Source organism: Rana temporaria, chromosome 9 (genome assembly GCF_905171775.1).
Source record: "Rana temporaria chromosome 9, aRanTem1.1, whole genome shotgun sequence".
Taxonomy (NCBI): domain Eukaryota; kingdom Metazoa; phylum Chordata; class Amphibia; order Anura; family Ranidae; genus Rana; species Rana temporaria.
Window position 1 is genome coordinate 136,474,992 of NC_053497.1, and position 14,705 is coordinate 136,489,696.

Here is a 14,705-nt window from a genome sequence, read left to right on the forward strand (position 1 = left end):
GTAAAAATTCTTTGAGAGCAGACATCACCATACTGTGTTCACTCATTAGCTTGAGCCAGTGAGGACTAATTTTCCATTCACTGGGGTACCATTTACCCCTAGCTTTTATTGTCAACTCGATCGGTGAGTGATCGGAGATTCCTCTTGGGCCATATTCTATATTTGTTACTAGTGTTGCTGCCTCGTCGTTACCCAACGCCATGTCTATTCTGGATAAAGTGTGGTGAGTCTTCGAAAAACAGGAATATTGGCGTTCCTGTGGATAGCGCGTACGCCAAATATCGCATAATCCAACTTCATCCAGAAATAATCGATCCTCTCCTTTTGTTTTAGGTCTGTTTCCCGGCGGGAACCTGTCCTGGATCCTATCTAAGGCTTCATTAAAATCTCCTATAATAAGTATCGGTATCCCTGGTTTATCCAATGTAAACTCAATCAATTTGTGTAGAACTTCGAATTTAAATGGGGGGGGGATATAAACACTGGCTATCACAAATAATTTATTTTCAATTGAGCAGAATAAAAATATAAACCTTCCCTGATCGTCTATCCTGCTCTCTCTACAGGAGAATACCAATCCTCTCCCCACCAATATACTCACTCCCCTGGAATAGGATGAGTGGTAAGAGTGGTAAGTGGACTGGAATTTGGGACCTCTCGACTGTGCAGCTGTTTTTGCGGTTAAGTGCGTCTCCTGCAGGCAGAGCAGGCCTGCTCCTCTCGCCCCCAGCATATCTAGGATAGTCGTTCTCTTAATAGAGTCCCTTATTCCACGCACGATCAAAGATTTTATACAGAACGTCTTATCTACCATGTCCTATGGTTGAATTTGACATTAGCCCCCCTATTATTCTCTCTTGTCTTGTATCAAGAGAGATCAAAAAAAAAATGGTACAATCATAAAATATATGAACCTTTGACCTTTGCCCGATTTGTGTCTGGGAACACCAAAAAAAAATTAAAAAACAAGGAGTCCCGGCAGTAAAAAGGAAAAAAGAAGGTCCAAAACCTGAGCAACAATCAAAATTTTCAACCAGACTAACTATGAAACTATGTATGCATGTACGTCTTGATAGGAACCATGCAGAGAAGAGGAAAGAACAGAGTGAGCAGAGTTGAGAAGATAGGTGATGTCACCCTCCTACCTGTACAGAGATGTATGAATGACAAAAGAAGACTAAGAAAAATTACAAATCTTTTGGCAGATAATACAGTTTACAAATGTGAAATTTAAGTTTGTATTTAGCTGCTTGACTGGAATTCAGCTTTACAGATGTAGTCGAGAGCGAGCTACAGGTATCTGACACTGCAGACTTGCTGTCTATCTTCCTACACTGTCTGTGTATAACCCTAGTACAGAGCTCGGATTACATACTCCTGAGCCAATAAGAGAGCATTGTGGGAACTGTAGTCTCCTGAACAGACATCCCTGAACTGCAGAACTATCCACAAACTACACCTTCCAACAAAGTAAAATAAAATGGGGTATGTGGCGCCTATGGACCGAAGGGTAATTAGTGAAATTACTCTTCGTGAAAGTGAGTGCACAATGTATGCTGAGTACTATTTTAATAGTATGATATACTAGCTTAAAAATCTCAGGTAAGTGCTAATCATTCAGTTATCCAGTGGCGTGAGATGAATATACAAGTGTCAGTGTGTAAAGTGACATCAATGTATAAAATAACACATTCCTTAATAGAGTATTGGAATACTTGTGATAAATTGCAAGGCCTTGTGCAAACATGAACTCCCTACCATGGAGTTACAGGTAAGTTCAAAAAACCTGCGTGCAAATAAAAAAGTGTAACCAAAGTATATGACACAGATATATTAAAAAAGCATCTGTAATAAAGAAAAAGTTCATATGTAAACTTCAAAGTGAACAGTCCAGTAAAAAGTGCAGTATTGCCGTGGAAAGGGGAAAAAGTTCCAAAGTGACAAGTGCTTGTTGTTGCATAGGTAATCGGATGACTCTCGTGCTCCCCCTTTCGGGTCCCCACTCACCAGCTCCTGTTACCCCTGCAGGGGTAGTTCGCAAAAAAGAGTATCCAGGCAACTCAGATCTTGGTAACTCCTACAGTTGGTCCACCGTGTCAGGATACCTTCTGGCTCTCCGTTAACCCTCTTTGGTGTCCAGCGATTCCCGGGTATAGAGCAGTTCCTGGTTTGCTTCTGTAGCGCTACTCTCTTTTTGGCTTAACTCACCCCTATTCAATTGGCTCGAACCCTCCCTTGACACATCAGAAGGCTGGAGGATAAGATATTGTAACCCCTGCTGGGCTGGGGTCACAATAGCAGGCATACAATACACAGTGACAATGTAGCAATAAAGTTACCTGCAGTTAAGGACGATCCCTCCAAACAAGGAAGAAAAAATACACTCCACACAGTGAATATATTTAAATATCAGAGAGGTAAGTTTACTGTTTAGAAACGTAAGAAAGGCAAACATACATCTGAAACATAAACACCACTGACAAATTATGACTGAATCTGACTCGCAAGGGCCCTTGCGGGAATCAGCAATTAATGTAAGCAAAAGAGAGTTGAACCTATGAATGGTACCATTCATCTAATCTAATGGCAGGCAGTCTATGCTCGCGAGCGCCCTCTAGCGGGCAGTCCTACAGAACAGTTAATATACACGTTGCCGCGGGTTGGTGCACGTTAAAATTTGTAATCCATATGTAACAATCAGGGAAAGGGATTAAGCAACAAAATGTTTGGGATAGCTGAAGGTTGGTGGATTGACCGCTCGTCAGCGTCAACAACTTCTGTGTAACACTGGAACAGTAAAATAGGCCTACGATATGGCTATAGGCCGAACAAGTGTCTGTGGCCTGTGAGATGGTGCTAGGTGTCTGTACTGAGCAGAAAATCTGAAGTCGAGCAGGTGCTCTCTCACCCGACAGGCCCATCTGCCTGGGTTCTCCCCAGAAAAAGGGCGCGCTGGCAAACACTGCTCCACGGCACAAAGGATCCCGGACGGGAGAGGTGCTCCACTGTTTCAGTTGTCAGCTGGGGTGCCTCCTCAGTCTCTAGGAACACGGGGCAGATGCTGGAGTCCTGCTTCCGTCTGGATGGCTCTGGTCTCTTGGTGGGTAGGCCCAGGCTTCCGGCCTAACAGCACGGCGGTACTCTGTCAGCAGCTCCGCAGAGGAGAGAAGTGCAGGTCCCGAGAGAGCGAGATCAGTCACTACATTTCCTTAAATAACTTCCCCCATCAGTCTGTGCGGAGGTGTCACATGTTCCAATAACACAGGGCATTGTGGGAAGTGTAGTCTGTTTCTCCTACGAGTCAATGGAGTCCATATCTCCTGCTACTTGCATTCCCACAATGCATAACTTTAAGGGTATCTTACATATTTACAAAAAAATGGATAAAGTTCCAGCGGGGATGACCTGTCGCAAGACCCCGACAGGATGACCCCGCTACACTTCTACAGTTCCAATGGTATATCCTCATAAAGAAGAGATATGGGCTCCCATAGTGTAGTATCAAAGGTTATTTTATTTAAAATTATTTAAAAACAGCGTTCCATAACATGGGTATTAAAAAAAACTCCCAAAAGAAACTACAGCCTGAGGTAAACTAATAGTCAGGGGCCGGTATTGCAGCGTGCGCTCCAACTGCGTTCCAGACTCCCAGCAATCGTACCCGGAAGTGACATGTGTCCGTAGCTCTGTCTTACGCGCTTCGTCATCAACGTCGTCTTACTACAGTGAAAAATTACATTCAGCGCCAAACAAATAAAAATAAAATGAACTAAAATACAAAAGCTGCTCCTCAAAAACAATACTGATTGTAATAAATGAAAAAATATATAGAGGGCGCTAGACCACTCAGTGAAACTAAACCAAAGTGATCCTGTGAACAAATAGTTGCTAAAAATTTATTGTATAAAAAAATACATAGAAAAAACAAGGTGCATATGGCCAAGGTGGCCTCTTACTTTAAAAGTGCCTACCCGGCACTGGGGCTGCAGGCGTGTCACCGCTACCTTGCGGTGCGGTACGTAACAGGGTCGTCTAGTCCAGTGCTGGCTCCGTAGCACGGCTCGGCGTCCCAGCTGTCAGCTAGTACGGGCAGGGAGGCACGTCACGTGATCGGGTCCGCCTCCGACGTACGTTTCATCAGGTACAACGAAGACGTATTTTTAGCAATATTACACTATTGGCATCTCCATTGCCTTTTTGTTTGTTTCATATCCTATCCAATCCTATCCAATCCTGCATAAGTCTAGCAGACTATTGTTTAATTATAATAGTCCATTAATTCCGGTAAGCGCATCTGTTTGCTTCAACACCAATAGAGGGTGATTAAGAAGATTGGATTTGTTGGTGATGGCTTTCCTCTCCTTTTTCACATAAAGAAAACTCAAGAAAGAAGATTTGTTTATTTATATGTGATGCATTGATTGGGACTATTTACACATAAAAAGTTTTTTCTGACACAGAGACACTTTTGTATTTGAAAAATATTTTTATTATATATTTTTTAAATAGTTACATATTTATAACTATTTGTTCACAGGATCACTTTGGTTTAGTTTCACTGAGTGGTCAAGCGCCCTCTATATATTTTTTCGTCGTCTTACTACACCCTACTTCTTTTAAGGTGAGTGGCCATGCAGGTTCCACCCCTTCCTCATTGCAGGGGGCAGAATTTACATAGGTAAATGGTTGCAAAAGCAGAATACAACTTAGAACTTAAAGTTAATGTTTAAAAAGGGCCAGAACCACCATAATTTTATGAACTCTCAAAAATAAATGGAACCCAAAACATAAACGTTAGTGCCCTGCATCGTCGCTCTCCCGTATTGTCACAGGATAACAGATCAGACAATATGCATATAAAAATGACATATACAGTAACAAGAGTGATATGAACTAGTAAATGATGATATAACTGTGTGTTGATAAAGCTAAATACTACTTACACCATCCAGCAAGCCATCTGCTCCAGGGGGAGAATTATGGGAGAGGCTATAAAGGGATCTGCAGACCAGGCCCAAGCTCTCTTGCTTCCCAGATCCCATCAAGTAAGCACCCGTCCGTCGCCACGTGGGAGGATTGCGGTCTACCATGAGGTATACAGCTCTTGCAGCTCCAACCCAAGCGGTTCTGACACCCCCTGCTACATGAGGGGCACCACTGCAGCATTGTTGAATGCAGCAGAATTGGATGACTCACTGTTTTAGCAGGAAAATTTCCTTCTCAACCCGCTTGCAGTAAAAGGAATCAACTTGGATCACTCAGGAAGTTCCTACAAAGTTCTCAAGATTGGTGAGAGGCCACCTGTCCACAAATCCAGTTATCAGCCACTAACATATTCCACTGGACACTGTATACAGACACCCTACACCTGTATTGCCTTAGGAATTACCACTGGTCAGACTCAGCTGCTTTGCCTTGACTGTATATCACTGTGCCACACTTGTAAATTCTTGTTTCTTTGAGCTCCAACTGCTGGTGAATAAAATTGCAAGGCCTTGCATTCTGAACACTGCTATTCTATTGCTTTTAAGGGGAACACACCACTAGTGCCTATATAAATTATTTTACAAAGATTTTATTAACATTCAATTCAACAGTACACGATCAAGCGTCGGGCTTGAAGACCAGTAGCTATAGCTGTTGCAGGACAGGTATACAGGCAGTCATTTCTGGCAGATGACACAGGCTCATCTGAGGTGCGGAGTCTGAGTACTAGCTGGTGTTCACCAGAGCTCCTGATGGTGGGGATGGAATTAGCTGCGAGCTAGTACCAGGTTGCGGTCCTCAGGTTTTCCCCACCAGGGTGTGAGCAAGCCGGGTCCAGTAGCGGATAAGCAGATAAGGATTAAACAACAGCGTGGTCAGTAAGCAAGCCAAAAAGATCAGTAACGAGTAGTTGCAGGTTGGGATCAGGCAGTAGAGTAGTAAGGGAACAAGCCCAGGGTCAATCATGAGTGGTAGCAAATACAATGGAAGCAGGGAAGACAAATAGCAAGGCACAATAACCTGGCAAAGAGGAAGTGCTGAGACAAGGCTTTTATAGGAAGTTCATGGGAGGAGCAAGGGGTTCAAGGTTCAACAGCAATCAAGACACAAGGCAGGGTTGTAAAACAGATCAAATAGGTTTGTCCAGCAGATCAGGCAGGGAGCTGTCCAGCATCCCAAATAGCTCAGCGGGGGAGCTGTCCAGCATCCCAAATAGCTCAGCGGGAAGAGCCAACGCCAGACACAGAACAGGCCCCAGGCTCAAGCCCAGGTCCTGACACAGGAGTTTTCTGTCACCTACGTCATAATTATTTTTGGCTTGGCTTAGTTTTTTAATAGCAGAAGGCTACTGAGTGTAACAAGGCCTTTGGGCCCAGATGCTGGGAGAGGACAGCTTCGGTAGCTATTTTGGAAACATCAACTTCAAGAATGAAAGGAAGTGCTGGGACCGGGTGTTGCAATACTGGAGCGGAGGTAAACAAAATCTTCAGACGTTCAAAGGCTGCCTGAGCTTCCTGGTTTCAGAGCAAACGTGTATGAAGGCGAGTAAGCTGAGTTATTGGGGAGATAATGGTCGAGAAGCCTTTGATAAACCTCCGGTAGAAGTTGGCAAAACCAACAAATCTTTGGACTCCCTTTCTATCAGAGGGTGCAGGCCATTCAAGGATTGCTGAGACCTTTTGGGGGTCCATTGAAATCCCCTCAGTGGAGCTTATGAGCCCTAATAACTGGATAAACTGCTTCCCAAATTCACAATTTTCTGCTTTAGCTTACAAGTTATGACTTTGCAGGGTGTTTAGTACTGTCTTGACATGGTCCCGGTGGAGTTCAAGTGAGGCCAAGAAGATCAAAATGTCATCCAGGTAAAGGATCAGAAACAGGTCAAGGTACTCTCTGAAGATATAGTTCACGAGGTGTTGAAATGTCGCAGGGGCATTACATAGCCCAAAGGGCATCATGAGGTACTCAAAATGTTCGAACCGGGTTTCGAAAGCCATCTTCCATTCGTCCCCCTCTCTAATGTGGACCAGGTTGTAGACCCCTCCTAAGACCATGAAAAAAGTCAAATTCAGCGCCAAAGCTGCTCCTCATATACAATACTGATTGCAATAGTTGAAAAGAATAGGTAGAGGGTGCTAGACCACAAAGTGATAAACCAATAAATCTCATGGTTGTGCTACGGCGGTGGCGGCGATCCCTGACGACCCAAATTTCGTACCGCACATTGGCGGTGAAATGTCTGCAGCCCCAGTGCCCGGGTAGGCATCGATACAGTAAGAGGCCATTTGGCTTTTCCTATGTTATTTTAAGTTTTTTTATTAAAGCAATATTACGCTATTGGCTTTTCCATTGTTTTTTTCATATATCCTTATTTGGAATGCCTGGGGACGAGGTTATTCATCAATTTCCTGTCAACATGTGTGCAGGCACAATCCTGCATAAGCTCTTTTGACTATCTTTTTCATTAAAGTAGTCAACTCGTTCTGGTAAGCGCATCCATTTTCTTCAGCACATTTCGGGTGTAAAGAAGATTCAAGTATGGTGGTGGCACTTTACTTTCACTTAAGCAAGATCACAGCAAATAAGAAGATTCAATCACCTACTTATTATTTATTTGATATTGGGACTTGATGTCATAGAGTTACCTATGACACAGAGACACTAATATAATAATTGTGTATTAATTCACTTTATTGGTATTATATATTTATGATTATGATTACAAGCGATTTATTGGTTTATCACTTTGTGGTCTAGCGCCCTCTACCTATTCTTTTCCCTCCTAAGACCAGCTTATTAAACACTCGGCTGCTCGGAACCTCTGGAATGGAGGGGAAGAGGGTACCTGTTCTTGACAGTGATCTTGTTGAGCTCCCTGTAGTCAATACACAGCCGGAGTGAATTTTCCTTCTTCTCAACTAAGAAAATCAATATATTGCCTGAGAGCTTGTAACTGAACCTCGGATAAGGGGAACATGCACCCAAAAGGAATCTCTGCTCCAGGAAGCAACTTGATGGGGCAGCCATAGGGTCGGTGCAGAGGCAGGGTATGGGCTTTCTTCTTGTTGAAGACGTCCAGGAAGTCGTGGAAACCTGAGGAAACGAGCTGACTTGTATCTGTTGAAGGTTGGATGTTAGGCACACACAGGGGGGGTCAACTTGTGCGAGAATGCCACAGTGTTGGTGACAGTAGCTGGAGTAAAAGATGACCTCCCCTTTGGACCAGTTGATTTATGGGTTGTGGGCCAAGATATCCCCAGGATGACTGGGAAAATGGGAGATCTGATAATATCAAAGCGGAAGAGTTCCTGATGACCAGTTTCTGAGGTTGCGAGAATGGGGAAAGTCTCTTGAGTTAACAGGGCTTGAGCTAGGTGGAGTGCCATCAGCGAGGTGTATGTCCAGTCTTTTTTTCTTGAAAAGGAAAGGAATATGTAAGTCTTTTGCAAGGTTAATATCTAAGAAGCAGATGCACGCTCCTGAGTCAACGATTGCCCGTAATTTGACCTCCTTCCCATCCACCTGCAAAGACAGGAAGAATCATGTGAGTAGACACAGTCTCAGATAGCTGGAGGTAGGAGGGATATAGGTGCCTGGACCTACTTGGTCGAATGGGACAGTTACGTAGGAAGTGGCCTGCAGCACCACAGTAGATACATAGGTTGTTTAGGCGCCTACGTTCCCTTTCTTCCGGGGTCAAAGTGGATGTGTTGGAGGAATAGAGGCAGGGAATGCTGGGGCCGGGATTTTAGTACCCAAGTTGGCCTAAAGTTCTGGGATCGCTCAGAGCGCCGCTCCTGCAGGCTTCTGTCGGACTGAATGGAAATTTGAATGAGAGCCTCAAGTGTAAAAGGGAGCCTCAGACCTTGTTAGCTAATCATTGAGGGTTTCGGACAAGCCTAGGTGGAATTGGAATCTTAGGGCCGTATCGTTCCAACCTGTATAAGCTGCCCATCTACAGAGCTCTCTGACGTAGTCTTCCACTGGTCGTCCGCTTTGCACAAGGAAATGAAGAGCTGATTCAGCAGTGGCGGTTTTCTGTGGGTCGTCATATAACCCAGCCATGGCTTCAAAGAATGTGGTGTCTGAGTTTACCACCTAATTCCTCTTTTCAAGCAGGTTATGAGCCCAGGATTGTGGTTCATCAGATAGGAGGGAGATGTTGAACCTCACTCGGACGGTCTCAAGTGTGAATGTACTGGGTTGCAGGCATTTTTGAAGGCCCTGAACCTTCGCGGGTCCCCGGAGAAGCGTTCTGGAGTGGGGACTCTGGGTTCTGGGAGAGGCAGTAACACAGCAGGTGGAGCAGCAGCAGGGGTGTGTCGCTGCAGAGGCAAAGCTTGTGTCTGGGTCAGGTTCGGCAGCAGCCATTGAAATAGTGAGGGTATGGAGACGTCCCTCGAGTTGGAAGTATCCATCTTGCAGGTTTTTGACGGCTTGTCATCTGTTGACACAGTGCTTTCAGCGCAGAAGCACCTCTCTCGGCCTCAGACATAATGGCTGACTGATACTATTACGTACTAGGTGCTGGAGGCCAATGGAGAGAGGGCTTCTTTTGCAGCTAAGTTTGCGACTTCCCTGAAGGTGAGACAGGAGAAGTCAGGCACAAAGTAGTACAGGTCGTCTGTGGAGTTGCTTGTAGAAAGCTCAGGAATACTGTTGTTGTGATGAACAGAGTCTGCCGGCAGGTGGCACCTGTGAGGTGAGATAGGTCTGTAAAACCACTGGGATAATAGTGTAGTCAACACAAGCCGAGATCAGAACCAGGTTTAAGGCAGAGCAGACAAAGTCAGGGGAAGCTGGGTCAAACACGAGAAGCAGGCAGAGGATATCCGTGAGACGAGCCTGGGTCAGGGACTGGAGATAGGCAGACAGGTCGGGAACAAGCCGGGTCAGAAACAAGGGATCACAGGAACAAGGAATCACAGGAACACAGGTAACAAGCTGAGATCAGTCAGCAACTTCAAGCACTGATTCACTTCCTTATAAAGGCCCATGTGATGTGCTGCTGGAGATGCTGTGTCCTAGAGCCCTTCTGCAGTTGTTGGTGCCCTGACAGATGCTGGGTCCTAAAGACCCTTTCCCGTTGTCAGCGTCCCTGACAAAGGGTGTCTCAGCTGACAGAGTAGCCATGGATTCACGAAAGCTGGAAGCTGTTACCTCTTGGCCTCGAACAAGAACTGTTACAGAACCAAGGTCATTTCTAAGATTCTGTTCCTATTACAGAAAATGTGTGAAAACTCTCAATGAGCTGTTGCAGAGGGAAGTGAACGAAGGTTCGCAAAAGTCAAATTCAAGGGAGCCCAAGCAGTTGGGGCCCAGGAAGCCGCGTGAGTCTGTTCAGGATCAATGGACTCCAAAGTGTGAGAAGGTTTTTAGACGTTTAAAGGAGAGCCTCACTGAAGCTCCAGTTTTGGCCTACGCTGACTCTTCTAAGACTTATGAGCTGCATGTGGATGCTAACTGAGATGGGCCAGGGGGAGTTTTATATCAAGAATTGGAAGAGAAGCTTCGTCCAATAGCATATGTGAGTCAGAGTCTCACTCCCCCTGAGAATTATCCTGTGTATAAGTTAGAGTTTCTGGCCACGCTGTGAGACTACCTATATGGAGCTACATCCGTGGTCAAAACAGACAACAATACTTTAACCATAAGAGGGACAGAACACATGGAGTGGAGAGAAAATGCTGCTCACCCTGGTGTATGCAATAGAGACATTTTTCCCAATTGGGGTTTTTTGGCAGCTCAGGTAGACAAAAATAAATTCAATGTAGTAAAAATATATTATTTAATCACATATGTAAAAAGTTTTTTTTTTTTCCGGATGTTGTCCTAAAGAGCTGGGTCCATTTGACTCCCGAAAGAGTTTGCGCAGTGTGCCAGGGAGTAGAGCATCATCATAGGAGGGCAATGGGAGCTGAAGCTGTAGGAGTCACCCCTGTCGGAGTGGAGTGCCCCAGTGAATTGATTCAAGTGTGCAGCCAAGAACAGCCTCAGCTGACTAAGGAAGACTTGAGAAGGGATCAGCGTGAAGATCCACTATGTAACCTTGTTAAGAAGACAGTGTTAGCTCGGGACTATCAGATGCTGCTAAATAGTTCTATTGAAGGCTCAGAAGTAGTTCATAAAGAATAGGAACAAGTTTTTTCCCTCTGTTCTCTCTGAATCCCCACCACCCTCCCCTTTTTTTTATCCCTATTTTTTGGGGGGGGGGGGTATGTTTTTCCCTCTGTACTCTCTTAGTCCTCCACCCCCTTTTTTTTATTGCCCCCCCCAAATACTTTTTTGTTTTCTCCCCTTTGGTGGTAATTTTTGAGGCAATTCGCTGAAACACGCGAAAAAAAAATGATATAAGAATATAAATGGAAGCGTGGGTTAACAAGGTATTCTGTTCACGTTTTTATCCATCTTTTCCCAATAGGTTGGTCCCGAGACGAGGGACTTTGATTTATGCCAAAAGGTGGGGGAGGGGACTCCGGGCACAGGTGGTGCACCTCTGCCCGGATTCACCCTCCCTTTAGGGGGATGTGCTAGGCAGTGGCATGGTAGGTTATGGTTTTTAGAAGGTTTTGTGTTTTTTTTCTCCTCCTCTTCCCTCCTTCTCATCAGATGCATCCAAGGCGAGAGAGCTCAGAAGGCCGAGTGCAAACCCCGATCAGGCACAGCAGTACAATAAGGGACTCATGGTAGTAATGAGAGAATGGCAGGTAGAAAGACGATTGTATCGTATAATGTGAGAGGGCTTTGTTTGATTGGTAAGAGGGGCCACCTCTGGCATGAACTGCGCCACATGAAGGCAGAGATAGTTTTTTTGCAGGAGATGCACTTTGTGGCAAGGTCGACCCCTCGTATGCCTCTTTTTCCATATAATCAATGGTTTCATGCACCTTCACCCATTCCTAGGGCTAGAGGAGTTACAATAGCTATACACAAACAATGTCCCCTAGTACCCACAGAAATACGAGTAGATCCTGAGGGCCGCTTTCTTTTTGTTAAAGGAAAGATCCATGGCCAGTGTTATACCCTAGCTACTATATATGCCCCCAATAGCCATACCGTTAAATTTCTATCTAAAACTTTGGACATCCTGTGGAAGTTTCGGGAAAGTCTATTGGTTATGGGAGGGGATTTTAAGATTACCTTGGACCCCAGTCTAGACACCTCTTCGGGGATAACCTTTGTGTTTCATAAGGCGTTAAGATATGTTAAACAGCGCCTTCGCTCTCTGCATTTGGTGGAAAGTTGGAGGGTGCTGCATGAGCGAGACAGGGATTTCAGTTATTACTCCAAAATACACAAAGTAGATTCAAGGATCGATATGTTGATCGATCAATTTTATCTGAATTATGTAAATTCATCAACTATTGAGTCAATCATCATGTCAGACCATGCTCCAATAAGTTTAACAATATGTCCGGCATCGATTGGGAGCCTGGAAAGAACCTGGCAATTGAATGAATCTATTTTGGATGATAAACAGAATGTGGAATCCTTGTCCCGCACATTAGTACTATACTTTGAGACCAATATATCAGAGGAGGTGTCTGACAAGTGGTATGGGAAGCCCACAAGGCGGTCAGAGGGGAGTTGATTTTAATGGGTTCTCGTATTAAAAAAGAGAGACAGAAGGAAATGGTCGTGCTCTTAGAGGAAATACATAAACCTGAAATTAAATATAATTTGCAGATACCTTAATTCTATCTCGGTCTCTAACCCATTGCCTCCGGAGGCACTGTTGGCTTATGTGACGGTTCTCCTCGAAGGTAGGGAAAGACCCCCAGTGCTGGTGCTGGAATGCGGTGAAGCACTGACACCAGCCATAGTTCACTCCTTGTGAATCTCCCCCAAATTCTTGAATGGCTTTTGCTTTACAATCCTCTCAATCCTCTCCCTGTTGCTTGTCCACCTTTTTCTACCATACTTTTTTCTTCCACTCAACTTTCCATAAATATGCTTGGATACAGCACTCTATGAACAGCCTGCTTATTTAGCAATGACCTTTTGTGGCTTACCTTCCTTGTGGATGGTGTCATCGACTGTCTTCTGGACAACTATCAAGTCAGCAGTCTTCCCTATGATTGCTCAGGAAACCTTTACAGGTATTTTGAGTTAATTAGCTAATTAGAGTGTGACACTATGAGTCTACAATATTGAAAGTTTTCACAATATTCTACTCTTCTGAGATACAGATTTATTTTTTATTTTTACTAGCTGTAAGCCATAATCATCAAAATTAAAAGGAAAATGTTTGAAATAGTATATCACGCTGTGTGTAATGAATCTATATAATATATGAGTTTCACTTTTTGAATTGAATTACTGAAATAATTACATTTGTTCATGCTATTAAAATTATTTTAAATGCACCTGTATACTATATGTGTATGCTTAAAATTTAGATTCATACATTATTTTGTCCAGAGTTCCATTTTAACACAGATGTTGAGTGAGCACACATAATCTGAAAACAATGGTATTGTAGTTTTTTTTCTTCTCTAAAGAAAACTAATTAATACCTTTACGGAGTAACATTATTTTTAATAGTTTCTAAGACAGGACATTACGTAAAACCATTTTTTAATTACACTGACCATAGAACAAGGAAATATGCATTGAAGTCCATTTTTTGAGGGAATTACTTTTCTCCTCTTAGTCTTGTATCATTAGAAGTCTCATTCATCTTCAGAATGGAATCTTCACCAGAGAGAGATAAGCATCTGACACGTATTAGAAGGCAGCCAAATTATTTCCACAAAGTTAAATTGCATGTAGCCAATCAAAAATCCTCCCATGACATCAGAGATATGGTGCCGGCCAATCATAATGCGGGAGAGTCCAACAGAGAAGGCCCACAGGACCAACAGGATACGTAGAGGAATAGCAAGGACCAAGTGATTTAGGAAGAATTTGCACACCATCGTGGCTCTACTCGCATGGCTTGCCGGGAAGGAGTAGACGTCAAGGACGAGGTAGTCCAAGATACCTGGAGACATATCAAAGGGGCCACGACGTTTGACCAACTTTTGGAGTCCAGCCACTGTCAGGATATCCAACAGCAAAGCTTTCGAGAATAAAAAAAAAAAGACAAATGGAAAAACAGGACTTAATAATGCAAATCAAAATATGCAAATTAACTTACAATTCATGTTTTAGGCTTATGGCTTTATCTCATGATGAAAGAGCAATGTACAATTGTAAAACCCATGGCAACAAAACTAATCATAATATTTTTACTGCTTTGGCTGATGTATACTGATAAATGGTAAATTCTTATTAGATGCTTTAAGATTCTGCTCTTTGCATAGCTGCTCTTTGGACCAAGAAGCAACACTATTCATACACTTAAAGGAAACCTATATAGAAACATATACAGAGGCTGCCATCGATGACATCTTACTGGAAATGTTGGTTAACTCCCTGTCCTTAGCTTTAATCCATTGAGTCAGTGACTGAGTTTAAGTATGTATTAACCACTTGCCTACTGGGCACTTTTATTCCCTACCCTGCCCACGTCAGTTTTCAGCTTTCAGCACTGTCACACTTTGAATGACAATTGTGCGGTCATTTTATAATTTTTTTTCACACAAATACAATTTTCTTTTGGTGCTATTTAATCACCACTGGATTTTTTTTTTGCTAAATAAACTAAAAAGACGGAAAATTTTGAAAATAAATATGTTTTTCATAGTTTGTTATACAATTTTGCAAACAGGTAATTT

General features: G+C 43.5%; 1 protein-coding gene across 1 annotated transcript in view; it reads right to left on the reverse strand.

The window, feature by feature from the left end:
* Positions 1-13,503: 13,503 nt before the first annotated feature.
* PLPP7 (phospholipid phosphatase 7 (inactive)) overlaps positions 13,504-14,705 on the reverse strand; it is a 45,557-nt gene continuing 44,355 nt past the window's right edge. Inside the window, exon 2 of the mRNA XM_040324616.1 lies at positions 13,504-14,047. Within this exon, the coding sequence (XP_040180550.1) occupies positions 13,683-14,047 (365 nt within the window). The 3' untranslated portion in view covers positions 13,504-13,682. The remainder of the gene's footprint in view (positions 14,048-14,705) is intronic.